The 20,760-nt window shown below is 37.4% G+C and overlaps 1 protein-coding gene across 2 annotated transcripts in view; it reads left to right on the top strand.

The window, feature by feature from the left end:
* mamo (zinc finger protein 628-like) overlaps positions 1-17,638 on the top strand; it is a 74,194-nt gene extending 56,556 nt beyond the window's left edge. For both annotated transcript variants that reach the window (XM_046624663.2, XM_046624662.2), the window contains exon 4: positions 16,525-17,638. In XM_046624663.2, coding sequence (XP_046480619.1) covers positions 16,525-17,538 — 1,014 coding nt within the window. In that variant the 3' untranslated portion in view covers positions 17,539-17,638. The remainder of the gene's footprint in view (positions 1-16,524) is intronic.
* The last annotated feature ends 3,122 nt before the right edge of the window (positions 17,639-20,760 follow it).

Raw genomic sequence — 20,760 nt, 5'->3', positions numbered from 1 at the left:
TATAAATAGACAATTGCTGTAATTCAATTTCACGGCTCTGTTAATAATAATCCTGTAATTGAGACTACACACAATATAGTTATATGTATATCATACTGAATTGAATATATAATAATGAAATATAGGGTATAATGTGTACAGTGCTCAGATGTCTGACGAATATGTCGCGAGAGATATTTATACTAGTATTTTAATAGTTTATTAGGATAGTGTATATAATGATGCATTATATACATATACATATATCGCAAGTCGCAAAACTATAAATTATACAATAATTAAATATATTCATATACATAGTAGAGCTATAAATAAATGAAAAGTGTATTATATACATATATAGGTGAAGAGTGAGAAAAGCAATTATATATAAATATTTAATCACGACGACGTTTTGTAAATAATAATAATAATAATATTAATAGTAATAACACTAATACGGCAAGTACGTATATTTGATACATGTATATATATATATATACATAGGTATATTAACATATTACACCGAAACGTAGAAATAAATTATTACAATACAATATACCATGATAAACGCGCATGAATACCATACACGTATAATGCCGAATACAAATATTATATATTACAATATTGTCACACCATGCTGCGTGCATAATTAACAAATAAGTGAATAACGAGGAGACAAATAATTGATCTATGATATATATGATATAAATATATATATTATATACTGTAAAGGATGACGAATATTATAATGAGAGAAAAAGATGACGAGAAGTAGAAAGAAATTAATCAGGCATCACTGCAGAACGGGCATTCGTGGTCAATTGTGTAAGATCGTAAAAATGATCGTCCCCGAGGCAATGATTCTTTACAACAGTTTACTTTCGTTGTAACGTTGTTTGCTGGGTGGTAGGTAATAGAACTCTAAGAAATCTGGTACCGTAATTGTGGCGAGAGTAAACAGCAAAATTTAACAGGCTGAATGACCGACTGCGCACGCGCAAAACAATTGAACTCTATTGGTCGGCGAGATCGTACCGCGGCAATATTATTGGCCGCATGACAAGTGAGTCAACTCGCTCGAAACGTGACACGAGGTGCGAAACTCGACCGCACTGAGAGAAATTTTTAGTTCCGGTTAACGCTCAGTCCTTGATTATTTTCATTTTTTACCACAATCGAAAAATATAGTTCTGGGTAGAAAATGAAAATTAGTTTTCTAGATGTTGCCGGAAAGTCTAGTATCCGTTACTATTCTTTCTCATTACGATCACTGTTGCTATATTTTATTGCAACTGTTGCGAAAATTTAATGCTTGTGCAATAATGAATTGATGTTAAAGCCTTATTTAATTAACAAAGTACAGTAAACCGAACAAACTGATTTTGTTTTACAATTACCAAAAAAGGATCGACAACAGCGCAAAATGTTTACATGTATCTCGTTTTTCTTAACTCCAACAATATCCAAACATTTTTTTTTAACGATACCTGTTTTACTGAATTTTTCTAGTTAATATATCAAACGAAATCTTTCTCAGTGTGCGTCAAGTGGCGAACTGATTGTGAAGTAATGTTGTTACGATGACTCGTAGCTAGCATCGGTCATCGCTCGGTTGGTAATAAAAGTTTTCCGATCCTTCCCACATTACTACAACAACTGTTTCAGATTTGCTTGTTCCAAAAAAAAAAAAAAAAAAGAAAAGCTTCTCATCACTTACATAACCTCTTAACCTCTATATAAAGCTGCATCTTACAGCTGAATCTCAGGGTGGTCAGCCTGCGTAAAAAGACGACAAGGCTTGCGCATGCGCAGTCGGATATTCAATCTCCCATGTTACACTATTTCTTGTCGGTATAGTAGGACAATCTTTTGATTGGCCCGAGGATTCAGGGGAATCGGACTTATAACGAGCATGAATTACGATGTATCGTGAGATTCGTCTCGTCGTTAAGGCACGTTCACAGAATCGTGAAAATTATTAGAACAATAATAGATAAACAACCGTGATCGGTATTTTATACAATTTTTATTATCACCACGCGGATAGTTATCGCATATTCATGACGTACCTACGCGCATAGCGAAATTTCATCAAGGATCTGTTAATCCTTCAACCAATTTTTCCCCCAACGCATTCACAAAACTACGTCCGCGTGTTACGTAAACTCCTCGTAGGGTAATATCGAGGTGAAGGACGAATAGATTCGCACTAAATGAACGAGATTTTTCACACTTGATTTGACGGTTTTTTGTTTCTCTCTTTTTTGGTCTCGTTCGCGTATGCGTTTTTATGAAGGCAGTGGTGGGAGTTTCCGTCAAGAAATTCAAGCTTGTCAGATTTCTCAGAAAATAATTGTAACCTAACTTAAACCCAATCCAACCTTATAACCTTATTTGGTCACGGTAAATCAGACGAAACTAATTGTAAACAACCATCGCGTTAAATTAAGCGAAATTTCGGTGATGACATAACGATGCTGTAATTGAATTTGTCCCAAGTATTGGAGACCTGTAAAAATTTCCTAAAAGGAAAGATAAAATTAAAAAATAAAGAATGACGATAAATTGAAGAAACTTTGAAATCGCGTGACCAAATTTCATAATACTCAGATGACATAATCGAACAAAGTTGAACGATAAAATAGTCCTGAAAATTTTTTTGTCGACTTATCAGAGTTTTGAGATAAAAATATACACGTGTGTGAGAATGTTATTTTTATACATCTCCGTAACGTAAATTCTCTATATCTGTCTGACTCAAATCGCTGCGTACTATGTACGTATATATATATATATATATATATACATACATACATACATACATACATACATACATACATACATACATACATACATACATATACGTGTAAATTATATACAAGTGAAAAATTTATTTCTGCTGCAGTAAAGTATGTATACCGGCAATCTCTGGCATGACTTCACGCATGCCTCTGGATATGTTATACATACCTACGTTATATATAAGTATATTATGTATAATGTACGTGCATACCTGTCGTACACGCGTATGTTATATCTGCGAATCCGCAACGCCGCCTGGGCCAATTCGCTTCACTTTGCTACACCCAAGGTTAATGGTATAGCGACCGTAGTCAACGACGCCAAAACGTATCTTACACGGAACGTGAACGTCTTGGTTAAACTCTTATACAAAATTTAACAATTGAACGGCATGCGATCTGGTTTTTAGACCTTTGGAATTTTGCGTCAGAAACTGAAACTTGTAAAAATCTCCGCCGCCTTTGCAGCAGAGTTGTTCAAATGTTGTTTATCGCACAGGGTATGAGACATGTTTTTAGATCGTAATTAGGTTGTAAAAATCTATTGATCAAGAGTCAATTAATATTAATTGACCGTTCAAGATAATCAGATACCAAAATTTTCCAAAATTACTGTATATGGAAATTGTTTTTTTTTTTTTTTTATACATTTTTTAGATAAACTAACATGTACACAGCAATTAATTTCTCAGGAGTATCCGAGTGGAGAATCTTCACAAATCTTGACCCTCTCCCCTCCCCCTTTGCTCTTTTTTTTTTTTTTTGGTCTATTGATTCATATTTCGATCTATTTTTATGATTCTTTATGATGAGACATATATTCTAGATATTCAAAATGCAAAATTTGAATAATACAGACCTCTGAAAACGAACGTATTTGTTGAATGAATTCTAACCGAATCATAACACTAAAACAAGTAGTTATCATTTGGCTGACCTCGATGACTAGCCTGAAAACTTCCCTCTGAAATGCGTTTGAAGATCAAAAAGCATTGAATCAGATATGTTTTTCGTTTCAATTTTGTTATTCTATGTAATAACCTGAAAAATATTGGTTGGATCGAATCCGAAATCTAAACAGTTTTAAGTTCAAAACAAGTTCATCGATTGAGATAAAAAACATTAAAGTCCGTCAATTAGTTTTTAACTTTTTGTTACTTGAGTTTAGAAAGTTAATTTTTTCTTGTCATTTGTATAAATCAAAAACCGCTATACCGATTCGATTCAAAATTTTATGAGTTCAAATACGAAAGAAGAACCGTTGATCAAAAACAAATTGACAAAAATCCGTTTACTACTTATTTTCGAGTTTTGGACGGACATAAAATTCATTACACGCAAAACAAACCTCGTCCAGCTGAAAATAGTTGGGGGTGATTCTCTCAACTTCAAATCGTGGTCATCTAATATAAAATCAAATTTCCAGTCATAGGATAATAACAATTCTTAATAAATAATAAATAACTTCCCTCGTTCTCTTTTTCTCTTTTCAAACAACATTGATGAACAGGAAGCAAAACACTTGGACACTCGAAGATTGTCAAAGTTGTTCAGTTTTTGTATAAAGTCGATGAAACCCTTTTTGACTACCTAATTGATTCTTCGATAAAACAATATTTCATGGTTTCTCAAAAAACATTGAATACGTTTTTTTTTCGATTTTCTCGTACGGTATGACGGGCCGTTAAAAACGTTCCCCCCAAAATAAATTTCTCAGGATTTCTCGACGATGCCGTAAAATTTCCTGACAAAATGCACAGTCTTTCTACACCGATGTGATTACGTTTCTTTGTTTTCTTATTTCCAAGGGTTGAACGTTGGGGACGGTTTTCACCCCTTAAATGGCCGAATTGGCGGATAAAAAAAAAAAAAAATACGTGTCCAAAGTTTTTCGGAGCACCGGAACATGTTACAGAATCAAGGAAATCTGTGAGGTACACCTCGGGTACTTTTCTTGTAACTATGTCGTATTTCACCCGCATAAGGGTCCTCAGCTCTCGAGTAGCTGCGGCGACCAATTGCGTCCGGAATATCTCACGAGAATCTCCTCGGAGTAAAAACGGCGGTCTCCATCCTCCCTCGGCAAGTCGAAACCCTTGACCTGCGCGCTTAGGGATCAGAGGGTGCGTAACGCCCTGCAGGGTTTTAAGACACGCCCACCTGCGCCGTACGTCGGGAATAATAGGCAACCCTCGGTCCTCCGATCCACCCTTAGCGACCAGGCCCTCTTCCGGTAACCAGGGCTGCGCCGAGTTACTCTACTACCCCATTTCTCGTCCCAGGTTCCGCATCGGGTCACCGGGTAACGCCATGCCACTATTACAAAGCCCAGCTTTCGATCTTGGTCTAAACGCGGCGCACGGCCAATGAGCTTTCGCTTTTTCAAGCGCAATTTGCCAAACAGGGTGCAGTCTCGTTTGCCTTTTTTTTTTTTTTTGTTGCGGGAGATCAGGAATCAGTCGGTTATCTTGGCCTACTTACCATCGGATTTTAGGTTTCTTCGTGACATTTTATCTTGTGGCCGTACACGGAGGGAAAGGAATTCTCAAAACAATAAAATAGATTTTGTTTACTGAGAAAAATTTCATTCGTTACAGTAACAAGTAAAATTCAGTAAAACATGTGTCGTGAAAAGAACTGTTTGAATATTGTTGGGATTACGTAAAATGGGGTAGTCGTAACCATTTTACGCTATTGTCGACCTTAAATAAGGCTTTGAGGTCAATTTATTGTTGCACAAGCATTAAATTTTTGCAACAGTTACGAGAAAATATGGTAATAGTGATGGCGATAAGAAAGAATAGTAACGGATACTAGAACTTCTGGTAACAGCTACGAAACTAATTTTCATTTGGAACTAAAAATTTCTCTCAGTGTGGAAATCCATTCGCTTCAATCTAGTTCCCTTCTTTGTTCCAAATACTATGACTTAAATTCAGCAATTACGATTTAGTTAGTTTGTCAAAATGATTTAGTCAAGCGAATTCCTTGATTCAATAAAATGTCTTAAACGCGCCTTTCCTATCGCGATCGAGTGCAGTATTGATTCAAGTGAACCTTTTCATGTGTTTCCGAAATTTAGTCAATTAAATATCATTTCGTTTCAAGTTTATATGTTGCACCTTGAAGTCGCATGTTTGTTGACAGAAACAATTAGGTACTTCCAATCAAATAAGTACATGAATCTATCCAACACAATATTTACATCGATCGAATGCCATGCTTTGTTGATTTAAGTCGAGCTTGTTTGGCGTGACTGGTTGAATCAGTTGCACTGATTTGTTCAGGATTTAAAAGAAACACGACATGCTTTGAAACAAGTGGAGAATATATTCGTGTTAAACATTACTATGATAGTACCATAAACGGCCGCTAGGCGGCGAACTTTCTCGCTAGAAAAGTAGCTTAAGAGATAGTTATAAAACCGGGTAGCCGGCTAAGGAGTCAGTTACGGATGGCTTGAGACAAAGTTGTCAACAGACACATGTAACCATCAAAGAAAGTATAATATCTAGGTTCGAGTGATGGAAATTGACATTAACTACAAATAAGCAAAGACTTTTGACACATGTTTAATTTATATTTGTACACATACAACAATAATTTTTTCCGGATTTTAACCATGAAATATCGAGTAAATCACACAAAATTTTTGAGTTAACAGAATTATGAATGATAACATTCGAAGGATACGTTTCGTGCGCTCGAATAACTATAATTTTCAGTCAATACAAAGAATCTTTGAAGCAACAAATTTCATTACCTCTTTCAACCATTCAACTTTTGACTGAACTAAACATGAATCAGACTATGCTCAATTTGTTGTGATACAATAATTTCATATTTTTGTAATCAAACGATCACGGCGCGTTCAATCAAATTTTCAGTCATTCCAATCTCACAGCTACTTGATACAATATTCACATTATCTTCGTTGTCAACTTGTTCTTATTGAAACTAGTCAACGAGAATTTTGGCATCACTTTTATCAAAAGTGTGAAACAATGTCCTTGGAAGAGATTTCTTGAGAAAATATCGATACATCTTATTAATTTTTTAGCTAGAAGAATCTTCATAAAAATACAACGGTATAAAACATTCAAATTACAAACAAAAGCTTAGATTCGAATGCCTCGTTACAAATCGCTTAAAAATCTTTAAAAATAAAGTCAACTCGTTCGATTTCACTTTACGACGGCTCATTTTATTCACTAGACTATCGGCTGCATTTGCGCAACAAAGAAACCGATCGTTATCTTTCAAGAGGACAAATTGTCCGTATATCTCTCTAAAATTTCTAAGCCGAAAAAATACGCGTGAATCCGCATTAAATAACCTTCAGGCCTGTCGAATTCCTGGATTATTATGTAATACGTTATACTTTTTCCTCTTATCTTTATACTTTTCCGCAGTAGAATGAACAGACCTAATTAATCCCGCAGTCAAGTACGTTGCACTCGTTTGAAGCGTCGTTAAAAACATGTGCAAAGTGAAAAATTGACCGGTTGTAAAATATGGCAAATCGTGATCACCGATCGGTCGTGTCATCAGAATTCAATATGCACAGACGGGCGTTATACATAGTCGCTGCATATATCATGGACGATGTATAGACGATGTTCCTGCAAAATAACTGACCGTTATTCGCCCCTCCCGATCGTGATGTACCTGCAACTGCGACACTCTATATTATTTCGTTTTCAACGCAAATGATAGTATTATGAAAATTCCATGTACATAAGATTCGACGCTGGCTGCACAGTCGTGACAATGCCAATGCACTGTGCATTCGTTGCATGTATACATGTATACCGTATTATATCTCGGTGATATTTACGCGATTGATTCTAAATTTAGATTTTCTCCAAGTAATATCTGCAGGAATATCGTCTCTCTACCCGCGTTATTCGCATTCCTGTTAAACCGTACGTATAACGCTACGAGAATTACGAACGAATTGTCGTCTACGATGCTTTTTATCTCCTAAAATACATGATTACACTGAGAAAAAATGTCATTCGTTACGGTAACTAGAAAAATTGAGTAAAACAGGTATCGTTAAAAAAAACTGTTTGATTATTGTTGGAATTACGAAAAACGAGGTAGGCCTAATCATTTTGCGCTATCGTCGATCCTTTTTTGCTTATTGCAACGCGAAATCAGTTTGTGAGGTTTACTCTGCTTTTTTAGTCAAACGAGGCTTTAACGTCAATTTATCGTTGCACGAGCATTAAATTTTCGCAACAGTTGCAAGAAAATATGGTAACAGCGATCGTAGTGAGAAAGAATAGTAACGGATACTAGACTTTCCGGCAACAGCTAGAAAACTAATTTTCATTTTCTACCTAGAACTATATTTTTCGATTCTGGTAAAAAATGAAAATAGTTAAAGACTGAGCGGTAACCGGAACTAAAAATTTCTCTCAGTGTATAAAATACCGTAAAGACAATTATCCAAGATCGCGACAATTTGAACTGAAAATGTATTTTCTTTTCTACACATTGCGTTGCATTTTGTCCAAACCAAATTGCAGCGCCTCTATTCTGTATTTTTCAATCAAACATTTTTCAATTTTGGTGGAATCTATTTGTCCGAATCTAGCGAGCTGATTTTAATTTCTACGATAATATGTAGATCGAATTAGAATTTTCGAAAAGGAACAAAACAATCGGAATAAATATAAAAATAGAGATTCAAACTTGACGTGTTTTGATACAAATATTTTACATCATCGTTTACATTGCCTACAATACATTGAAATAAAATACCATACAACAAACACCAAGCAGAAAAAAAAAAAACACGAACACAGCCATGTTTAATATTACATGACGTAATCAATATGAAATATCTAAGTACTTGCCCACGTATATAATATACCTAATATCATACGGAAACGCAATAATAATAAAAAAAACAATATCTTTTGCAATTCCTGGTGACAGATATCAGACCTTATATCGTACACACAACAATACCTTATATAGTACGTACGTAGGATAATAGTATAATTTTCATGTACAGGTATAACGAGGGATTGATTGATGGTTCGATTACTCTCTACTCATTCATTTCACGTTCACGCCTCACGTCATCATTATATTATAGCCGTTATTATAAACCTATATGCAATATAATACAGCGCGGTTTTAACAGCGAGCTGACATAAACTTGACGGGAATTTTTTTGCACGAGGTATTTAATCACCGCGTTAATCCCTGAACTCCCCCACGTATTACAAACGATGTATTGCCACTGTCGTTTTGTAAAAGAATTAAAAAGGAGTAAGCAATTATAACGCACTAGACTAAACGTTGCAGTTAGAGTTGATGGTGCTTAATTCTACCAGACAACACATCTCACGGACGTTCGGAAGACTTGAGAGTTGCTGATTTTCTACAATTAACTGATCCATTCGGATTATGAAAAACTTCAACTGTGATCCGCGCAACAGTTTTTTTTTTAATTCTTTTTTACAACGCAGCTTGAGTTTATCGTTAATGACCTGTTACACTGCAATACGTCTACCTATATCACAGGCTTTCTCATTAACCGATCAGCTGAAGAAAAAAAAAAAAAAAACGGCAGTAGACAATTCAAAGAGAATATTTACGAGAAAATGCATTGCTCTTGATATAAAAATTGGACAGCTTTTACATTGCGTGCTGCTTTAGAGAGATCAGATAAAGTTTTTGCGTTATAAATTGAACACTGACTTTTTAATGATGAAGAAGTTTTACCATCGTCTGTAAAGTACGGTGTGCTTATCAACTCTATCATTCGTAACCGCCGACTTTGAACCTTGGTTTAGCGATTTTGTGACGGAAAAATAGCAGCGCTGCATTCTAAAAATCCAAGGCGCGATCGTAAAAATATATGTTGCATGAGTGACTATATAAATGTGATCTGCAAGTGTCGTCTCAACGATCGTGCAAAATCAGCATCACTTGAAAAAATTCATCGGAACGCATCGCAATAACGCTTTGCAGGGTAAAAAAATAAGTATAAAATAAACAAAACGTATGTTATACGTTACAATTAGTATAAGAATGCACGATAAAGTTTAGCTTATCGCTTTGTAATACGATGAAACAAATAAGGAAAAGAGAGAGAGAGAGAGAGAGAGAGATTTAAAAAAAAAAAAAATCAACAAGTTTCATCGGTAACGCGGAAAGACCGAAAGTATACCAGGGCAAATTCACTGTAAATTGTACGAGGATTAGAACGCGTGCTGTAACAGCTGATGATATAACCGAAAGAAGGAAAGTTTTAAGAGAGAGTTGTGGAAAAAAAATTAACGAACAAATAAATTTAACATAGAGAAAAACCACGTGGTTTCCAAGGTCGACGCACCTACGCAGCCGGGAGTCGCGATGACATAAGGTATTAAGTGATCGGAGCAGGAGCGATCGCTGAACGCGAAAGGCGAGGCGCGAAGCTTTGAATTCTTCTGCAGTTCGAACGCGACCTTGCGGGTCCTAGATATTCCGGATCGCTGGCAGTGTAGAGGAGTGTAGGACATACGCATAAAATCGCGCGTCACGTGACACTTGGTGAACTAAAAATAGCAAAGGCCCGCCGAACGAGATGTGACTATTACGACCGTCGCGTTTGATCTGTCGTGTCGCCAGAGAGAGAGAGAGAGGGAGAGAGAGAGAGAGAGAGAGAGAGAGAGAGAGAGAGAGAGAGAGAGAGAGAGAGAGAGAGAGAGAGAGAGAGAGAGAGAGAGAGAGAGAGAGAGAGGGAGGGAGGGGGAGAGAGAGAGAGTGGGGGGGGGGGAGTAAATACCCGATTTCGCACACGTATAACGCCGTGTCACCTGTACACAAACACCTTGTGACGTGAATGAAAATTCGTCGAGAGGACCGGCTTCAGTTCCATTCGACAAATCGGGCGTATTCCCCTCGAATTCCGTCATTCTAGATAAGAAATTAATTTTTTTTTTTTTTTTCAAATTTATTTATTTAACAATAATTGACAGGCTGTCGCGGCTCCACCCGCTAATATTTTCAAATGACTCTTGCGGCAGAACTACCAGACTTATGCTCTGGCGGTATTTATTGTAGAGATCGTCGAGACCTTGAAAACTCTTGAACACATAACTTGCCTTTATCTGTAAGAGTTTGGTCAGCGTTCGCATAAGTGCCTGATCCCGTTTCGACTTGTCGTATGAATATCGTTATATCTCCAAAACTGTTGATCTCGTTGTAACGAAGTACATCCTAAGTACTGCCCGAATGTTTTACCTGTTAATAGAAAAAAGAATAATCAAAATCGGTTCGGTAGTTTTCGAGTTATAAGCGAATATACGGACAGAGAGAGAGAGAGATTTTCAGTTGTTACGTATACCTAGAGATTTTAGTGAAAGGACTTTTACTCCTGGCGCGCGCGATTCAACTTGCTTGTTTTTCATTGGCCGACAACTTTTCTCCGAACCTGAAACAAACCTTTCACGATCACAACAAGTTCCCTAGAATCGGTCGGTTAACAAGTGACAGTCAACCCTAACCTCTTGAATATTCAGAATCGTCCGGTCTCAACGCCGCTGCGATCGACTACGCGTTGGTCACTCTGTCTACAATGCTAGTAACTTTTTTTTTACAAAGTTGGTTACGCCTATGAACTAGACGAGTTGCAATTGTCGAGCAAAATCCTTTCAATAGAAACTCGTGGTGTATAATATGTAGAGGAGATGCCGAAAGGGACTCGCAGTTTGAAGTGAAAGTTAGAAGATGAGGAAAAACTGTGGGAAAAATCTTTAGTGATGTCGTTTGCGTCAGTGATGATGTGATCAGTGATTTTAAAACGACATACCTCCACGTTCAAAATTCCTGAACTCTGGGGTGTTTTTCAAACAGCTGTTTGTAAGTACCGTAGAACGGATTTTCATCCATCTTTATTCCGCACGTCACAACTCTACCATAACGTAAGATTTGTTTAATGGAAGCAAAATAAGTCCATAAACATCAATCGTTATAAAATTTCTCATTGTAAAATCTTCATCAAATTATTAATATCTTTGCCTGCGTTACTCGAATTAATCCAGATTCGTTTTTGTTACACAGTAAGGTCGTTATTTTATGCATCTTTACCATAATTGGCGCTAATGGGATTGCCGTAGATTTTTTGAACGGCTTTTTAAACGATTGGACCGTGGATGGAATTGGTCCTCAACGATCTACTGACTTTCGCAAACTTATTTCTTTCTTTTTCGAAACTTTAGCCAATTTCTGCAACCTTAGACCTAATGAATTGTGTTATTATCATTACACGGTTTTTTTCCTCTAACGTTGTCGAAGAATTAAAATTTCTCTGACCGCAGTTTTGACTTGGAATACCAATTTGTTTTTCCCTATTTCTCAAGATTCGTACCCTCGTGCTGCGAATTATCTAGAAACCAAAACAGCAAGTTTGAGAGGCGTGCAAAAATTTCAAGTCAATTGATATTGAATTTGTATCATATACGTTGTACGTAACGTAAAAGAAGTATCTATTTCTCAACAATACTTCAAGAGAGAGAGAGAGAGAGAGAGAGAGAGAGAGAGAGAGAGAGAGAGAGAGAGAGAGAGAGAGAGAGAGAGAGAGAGAGAGAGAGAGACACTCGCTATACAAGGGTATAGATACACTTACCTATATAATAGTGTAATGTATCATAGAGACGCACTTGCACAGAATTTAATCATTGAATTGCGGCCAATATTCGGCAGCCTGTTTAAACACGTTGGGTGAGGAAGCGATTTTGATGCACTTCATTGATACACGTAATAATTGGGGGGGGGGGGGGAAGGAAACGGCAGAAATAAAATTAACCGGCTACAGACTATAAGGATCATATTCATGCGGTTATATTTTCGAAATATGCGAAATATGCGAGTCGTCTTGCCACGTGTGATATGTTATTATACCTATATATGTAGACAAATATATACACATGTATCGAGATATGTATGCAAAGAATGAAAATAGGGAAAGAGTTGATTTTGAACTTGCGAAAAGTTGAGGGGAGATTTTCCGAGGGTGGCGTAAAATCGAGATCGAGATGATTCTCTAAATTGATATCATTTCACAATCATTTCATATAAAATTGTATACGTAAGGATGGAAAATTAACTCCCCGAAACTTGTCGACCGATGGTTTGGTTTCATCTGCGAGGTTTCAGTTTATTTGTTACTATAACTTTATAATTCATATTGTGTTTCGGTTCTTAGAAGAACGAATGCATATCATAGTTGTAATATAACAATTTGTCGAATAAAAAATGCAAACTGTTTGTGTTAACTCCGTTTGTGTGTCTCTTCATCAGTCATTCAACCGATCACCCATCTGTATTTAATTACGTCGAGAATGTATCGCTATTATACGGTTTGGTCAGAGGAGAATGGAAGTAGAGGCTTAAAAAATGCAACTAACTTAGCTTACAGTCGTGCTGAATACTGTCGAAAAACATTCCTGAACATATTCCCTTAAAAAGAAGGAGCTAATTTTCATTTATAACGACCATTTATTTATATCATTGAAGTGACGATATTATTCGCCAATTGATTTAAAGCCAAAAGTGTAAAATTTGTCCAACACTTATGAACCATAGTATAAAATTTCATTCGTGAATAAATTCTCGATAAATGATCTGAAATGAATTTTTGATACCAATTAAGAGCGGTTTTCTGTCTCATCGATATACCAAATGTTTTATATTACTCATATTTCAACGCGCTAGTAAATATTAGGCAAACGTCTCCAACTATTTTGCACTCCTTCTGTTGATAAAAAAAAAATATATGGTCAAGCTCAGTGGAAAAATAAGTGTAAACTAAAATCAATTGGTTCGATATTACCTTATGAAAACAGCAAGACATGTACAACAGAATGAATTTTGGATTTTTCTTCAGTAGATAATTGACTGGAAATTGAACGGAAAAATTTGAACTTTTTCTACCACTCCCAGTGTAGGCATAATTCGTGAAAACTATATTTCGTAATCATACGATGAAACCCTGTGAGGATTTGATTTATTTCTATTCACGTTGACGACGATAGGAAAAAATGTGTACAAAGTCAAGACGCAACATGAAAATGAAATGAGAACTTTTATAACTTACATACATCCTCTGAATGACGTTTAGAATGTTATTTTATTCAAGATAGGTACACGTGTATCGACTCTATCCGATGCAGGATCTTATCGCGATCATGACAGATAAGTGCAAAAGTGCTCAAGTCGAGTGTGGCGGATTGCTCAAAGAAATACAGAGCCACACATGCTGGAATACTATCGCGTCTTTTTCGTTTTCTAATATGAATTTCACAGGTTTCATCTTTAGCCCAAATAACGTCTAATTAATAATTCGCCGCCACCATGAAAGCAATTATTCGATACAACAGTGAGAAAAATTGACTCGATTCAAGGTTTTCGTCATCGAACTTTATTCACAAGTTCTTCTTGCGGATTTTTTTCACTATCGTATCGCAATCACGATATTATCCGCAGACCAATTTCTCAGTGGCACATTTATCTTTCACGCGCTGGTAAATCTTGGATACAACGATATTATGATCAGTGTTGACGAAGAACTTTCAATCGGGGAAAGTTTGTGTCAGCTGAGCGTAAAGTGAGTCCTGAATTATCGGTACAAGAATTTTGTTTCAACGTTTCGAGTCGCTATATAGATACTGGAATAAAATCTCACTAAATTCTTACAAGAAAAAACGCAGCTTGAAAAGTTGATAGACTATCAAAGGCGCGGGACTTTATTTTTAGAGTTAACGACGTATGCTCGGTACATTTTACAAATCAAAATGGGGCACACTTGTCTCAGGTTCAAAAGTGGATGAGAAAATATAAGTTTTTTTTTTTTTTTTTTTTGCAATTCGTCGATAAATAGGAATAGACAAACAGCATTTGAATAACCATGTGGTCATACTCTTTTCCTAAATGTCCCTGTGCAATTTTTCTCAGTTTTTTATAACATGTTAATAATTGACGATTTAAACGGAAAAGAAGATTAAAAGGAATTACAATTATTGAAGGTGTGCTAGATAGATCCGAAAAAAAGACATTTTTTTCACGTTAGCTAAAAAGGTGAAATACTTTCGAAAGTTACGAGTATACGAGCAGCAGTAAAACAAGACAAACACATACATTTCAATAACTATGTAATCATATTTTTTTCTTCACTGCCCCATTTTGAACCGGTCTTCCCAAAATTCTTCTGACTGACAATCGATATGACAGAATTCATTGGCCAACAGAAATTTTTATCATCCAGAATTTCGATCAGCACACGAATAATAACGAAAAGCCATGTATCTACAGAGAGTATCAGAATAATTCTGTAAAACGACTGCAGTTTCGATCTTTTCAAAAATACCCTAATGATATTGAGTCTGTACTGAGTAAAAGGATCGGTTAGGTCAACTAAATCCACCAGCACAGACCGCTAAGTGAGAAATTCAATCACAGCAATTGAACACCCTTTGATTCAATCATTGACTCAATTGAGTCAAGCGATATTCAACTTCAGTGAGTAAATTTCTTTATTTCCGACTCAAACATGTTCACTTTTTTGACCTAAAGATCGGGACGAAATATTATGGCATATTATTCCCTCTTTACTTTTTTTCCTCGTCTGTGTGAAAAAAGTAGCACCTTACTCCCGCATTCACGGAAAATATAGGAAATTAATTTTTCAGTTTTTCTGGTTTTCTCTCCGTTTCCATTTTGTCCTACATCTCTCTGTATTATTATAAACTTTCGATAATATTTTAGTTTTTAGACCGGTAGATCACACTTATACATGAAAGAAAATCCCTTTTAAATCAATAATGCGACCAGAATTGAGTCCGGAATAAAGTCCTATATGTAACACAAGAATAAAAGTCGATCATTCCCTTGTTACATAATGTACTGTATTTACAACAGGTTTTTTCTCCCACCGTAGACTCGAGATCGTTACCATATTTTCGAATTTCTACTTGAAAGAATCGCACTTGTGTTACAGTATACGATTGATTAAATGATAAACTGACGATAACTAGATGAACAAATAATTATCTTCAGTGATTGAATTTCTTATGTAGCGTCCGCCGTTGGCAAATTCAGTTGACAATAGGGTGGTCCTTGAAAAGGTCATTTTTGAATTTCGACTAGCTCGCCCCCAAAATCAGCTCCAAACAATTCAAAAATAATTCCCTTATTTTTTCAGATTTTTATCTCAAATCTATTCCGTGCCCGGAAGAACGTAGATTTCCCCACTCGACCCTTTCAGGGGCACATCAAATCTGCCCAACGGATTCAGATGAAATATGGTACCGACAGAAAGGTTTTTTTGGTCGCTATTTACGAATCTAAAGGTAAAAATTTGAAAATTCGAAGTGGTGGATCCAGTATGATAGACCAAAACTCCAAAAGTCACTCGATATTGCCATGTTGGTCCCACCATTTTAAATTTTGTAATTTCGAGTTCAGATTCGTAATCAGCGACGTAAGAAACCCCTCTATATCAAATTTCATCCAAATTCGTGGGGTAGATTTGATGTGCTTCTAAAAGGGTTGAAGAAAATCCGAAAAAATGATGGAATTATTTTTGAATCATCTGGCATCGATTTGGAGGGCGAACGGGTCGAAATTCAAAAATGACCTTCCGAGGAACCACCCTGCTCGACACTATAGATTTTTTTCTCCAATTGTGGTTCCACGTCGCGCCGCAACGTCCAACCTGACCGTTGTCTTTTTCCAACAGGTATCACTGGCCCTGGGTTTGGAGGTCGGAGGATGGGGCGCGTTGATGGAGAGGTCGTCGAGCGCCGCCCACGGCTCGCTGTTTCCGTCCGGTGGGTTGGCAAGCCTGGCGCGTCGGTGCGGCGTCTGCCTGGCGGCGTTTCCATCCGCGTGGCTATTGGAGCGTCACGCGTTGCTGCAGCACGCGGGCCACCCTTCCGACGACAAACCGTTCACCTGCGAGCAGTGCGGCCAACGTTACCGATACAGATCGGCGTACGTGAAGCACCGTGAGCAGAACCACCGCGCGCGCCTCCCAGCGGACAAACTCTTCACCTGCGACGTATGCGGCATGCAATTCCGGTACCTCAAGTCCTTCAAGAAGCACCGACTGAACCACGCCTTGGAACGCCTCCACCGGGTCCCCGAGTCCCTGCAGCCGGGGCCCGCGGAGCGTAGTGACCAAGTTTCGAGCACCGGAGAGCCGTCCCAGATGGAGACGACCAGCGAACCGAGCCTCCCGGACGCCGAGGATCGCGTTCAGGTTGCCTCACCCGAGGCTCCCAGGGAGGAAACGACCTCCGAGACCACCAGCGTCCAGGAGAGCCTCCAGGAGCCCGGGGCTCCGGTCGACGTCGACGTCGCCGTCGGTCCCAGGGGCGGCGGGGGCAGCGAAGTTGGAGAGACCGAGGACGCCGGGCTGCAGGACGAAGAACGCGGTGAGCCCGCGGACACGATGCTGGGCCTCCTCAGAGGCCACGATTCCGAGAGACGGGAGCGCCGGTTCGCATGTCCGTTTTGCGGCAAGTGCGTAAGGTCGAAGGAGAACCTTAAGCTCCACGTCCGCAAGCACACGGGCGAAAGGCCCTTCGTTTGTCTATTTTGCGGGCGAGCCTTCGGCGGAAAGAGCGACCTCACAAGACACCTTCGCATCCACACCGGCGAACGACCCTACCACTGTGAAATGTGCGGCAAGTGCTTCGCAAGGGCTGATTACCTATCGAAGCACCTCACCACCCACATCCATCAGCGTTAAACGCTTCGAGGGTGTCTTTTCAATCTGCGAATCGCATGGTCCGCTCCTTTTTTTCATCCACACCGCGCGGTAGTTGATCGATTTTTCATTTACGATCCTCAGGACGGAAGTTGTTTTACTTTTCTTTTTTCTTTTTTTTTTTTACAATCGGAGGCTTTCCTCTGGAATAAGGGGGATGGTGTGGCATCGCGTTCGCGAACTGCTGTTGGTACGCGTTGATCGGATTTCGCATTGTGATTATATTTATAGGAAGGATTGAAAAATTAGTCGACGTTGATGTTCTCTTCTCCGAGTATGCCAATAGTCAATGAATGTTATATTGACGAGTGTGTCTCTGGAGGTGGTAAATAAGCGTACGACGAAGAAGAAAGAGAATGAAGATTTTTACAATATGCTAGTGAGAATAATTTGTGATAAGGATTTACCAAAGAACGTATAGAGAATGCGTCGAGCGAAACAATGGCCAACATTTGTTTTCCGTTTTTTTTTTTTAAGTTATTTTTTTCTTCAATCCATTAGTATCGATATTTTTTTCCTCGATGAAAGAAAAAAAAAAAAAAAAACGTTCCGAATCTCTGTAGTAATCATAAAACAGCCAATTTATGTGTGTGACTTATATTCCATAAATATTCTTCCAAATCGGACCGGATATATAAAGAGGAAAGATTCAATGCATTACATTCGGCACTTTCGGTATTGCTATAAATGGAAATATTTATCCAAAAACTGTACCGTATAGTCAGATTGCAAATCACCGTGCAAATCTTTTATTTCGAGTGTATTTCGCAATTTAATATCCGTATTCTGCCGCAAATCTCATGCGATTCAGTTACCATGGAAACCGAAATTGACTGAAACTATTCGAAATTTGTACCTAACTGTAACAAATTTCAATATCACTATTATTCTTCTAAACCTGTTCAAATCATCGACAATATACAACGAATTATCGCGTACCTATCACGTAAATGTGAAACAAAAAATAACGTGCGGCTTGAATGATTATCTCGATCGGAAACAAGCTTTGGAATGAAATTTATACGGTAAAAAAATAAGTGGGAGTTAAGAAAAAAAGAAAAAAAAAACTGAATTCAATTTTTCAATTACTTTGAGAATCGTGTTGATTTTCACAAAACTTTAACGATCGGCCAATGGTCACGACTTTCAATCGTCTTTAGAACCATTTCAACTCGTTTCAGTATAATGGTGTAATAAACTTCACATACTGGGAAAACGGAGTGAGCATTGATCTTTTCTTCTTATATCTCTCGATTAAATTACACTCACACATACACACACACACACACACACACGCACAGAAAAGTTTTAATTATACTCAGAGTAAAAAAATCGTTCTACAGTTACGTACGGGATCCTTTCCCGTGATAATGCACGACTCCCAGACGGTGTGTGCCGGTGCCTTTGAGACTCGAGTCCCCTTTTAATATCTTAGCAATAATCCGATCTTCGACTCACTTCCGAAGGGGTAAGTTTGTTTTTCATTATTTCCAACAAATATTTCGAACACTTTGCGTTAAGTAGCGTCAATTAAACCGTACGTCGAACTGGCGGAATTCTTTCATCCATATATTTAATCTATTTCCTTAATATCAATCGTCATTAATTGCAGCAGGTATATTGATTGCAGACAATATCCTTTCGTTCGTTGATGTGTAAAGCGCGTAATCACACAGGTACAATAATAAAAGTAGTTATAGATTCAATTTTCGCGCCGTAATCCTGGGAGTCGTGTTCCACCTTGTTGTATCCTCTTTTTTTCTTGATCAATTTCTCCTTTTTTCTTGACGTTGAGAATAATAACGAAACGAAAAGTAAGTAAGAAAAATAAAAAAAAAAAAAAAACGTTCTGTAACGATGAATATAAATTTGAGTAAATTTTCAAAGCGTTATAATAATGATAATAATAATGAATAATGAATAACGAATAATAATATTACCAATAATTTTAATAACAATTAATCATTATAATAATCATAATGACAAGTTGAATATGGGTGCTATTCTACTGGTGAGATTGTCCGGCTCATGAAGCATCCAGGCAGCCAACCCTCCAAATCGAAAGCATCTGCGTGCCAAATATTGAAAATCTCGTCGATCGTGTTTTCAGGTTCCCTCCAGATACATAAACATAAAGGCTAGCCTGGTGCTCCGGTGTAACAATTTAGATTTAATCTAGAAGTTGCAAAGGTAAGCAAATAATAATAATAATAATAATAATACTAATAATAATAATAATGATAACAGTAATTGGTCCGTTGTCGTTTAAACGTATAAACATATGAAACTACTATAAAATACATTAAACATCATATACACACAATATACCTATACGTATATACGTATTGCAGTAAATAAACATAGGTATATGATGAATCTTACGTCGTAATATGATTCATGATTGGTTCACTGATTGATGGTGCGATGCAACGAATCCATAATACTGGAAAAGTATATGTATATATGTATATATGTATATATTATATATGATATACATGTATATTTACACATAAGGAATGACGAATGATGAATAGAAAAATTATAAAATAATTTTTTGTTTCGTTTCGTTTTGTTATAGCTGTACCGGGACAATCTCTTAAAAATTGAAAATCAACCGCGCATGCGCGAGTTTTATCGGTTGTTCGCCCAGGCTGGCCATCCCGAGTTTTCAACTGTCAAACTGTTTCTGACGGCGATGCAGTTGATACGAATTTTCGAGGTTAGAATCTCAAGTAATCGAGGCAGTGACTCGGAAAGGTTTGGGAAGCATTTGTTATCGGGTCGGAAAGTCGATTATTCAACGAACGGTCGGAATTCAACGCTTATGCTCTTTGAAAATTCAAACGTACAAATTTTTTGTACGTTGGCCCGCCTGCATCGCAGACAAGAATATCGCTGCGGGAAGATTTGGCCGACCAATGAGATCTAATTATTTGACGCATGCGCGGTTGATTTTCAAGTTTCAAGAGATTCTCTCGGTATATATATCAGTATATACAATATACAATATTTAAATTTTTAAAAAAAATATGATTTTTGACATCAGATTAGTATGACTTATCTCGGTGACCTCTCTTCCTATTCGTTTGGTGAATTATAATGGAATCGATTGTTTTTTTACTTTACTACTATACGTCCGGATCGAACGTGTCTAACTGTTCGTCTATACCTATGTGTATGATCTGTCTGTCTTACCGTCCGGCA

This window comes from Neodiprion pinetum, chromosome 4, assembly GCF_021155775.2.
Source record: "Neodiprion pinetum isolate iyNeoPine1 chromosome 4, iyNeoPine1.2, whole genome shotgun sequence".
Lineage (NCBI taxonomy): Eukaryota > Metazoa > Arthropoda > Insecta > Hymenoptera > Diprionidae > Neodiprion > Neodiprion pinetum.
Note: the sequence above shows the minus strand (reverse complement) of the source record. Positions and strands in the feature narration are given on the sequence as shown.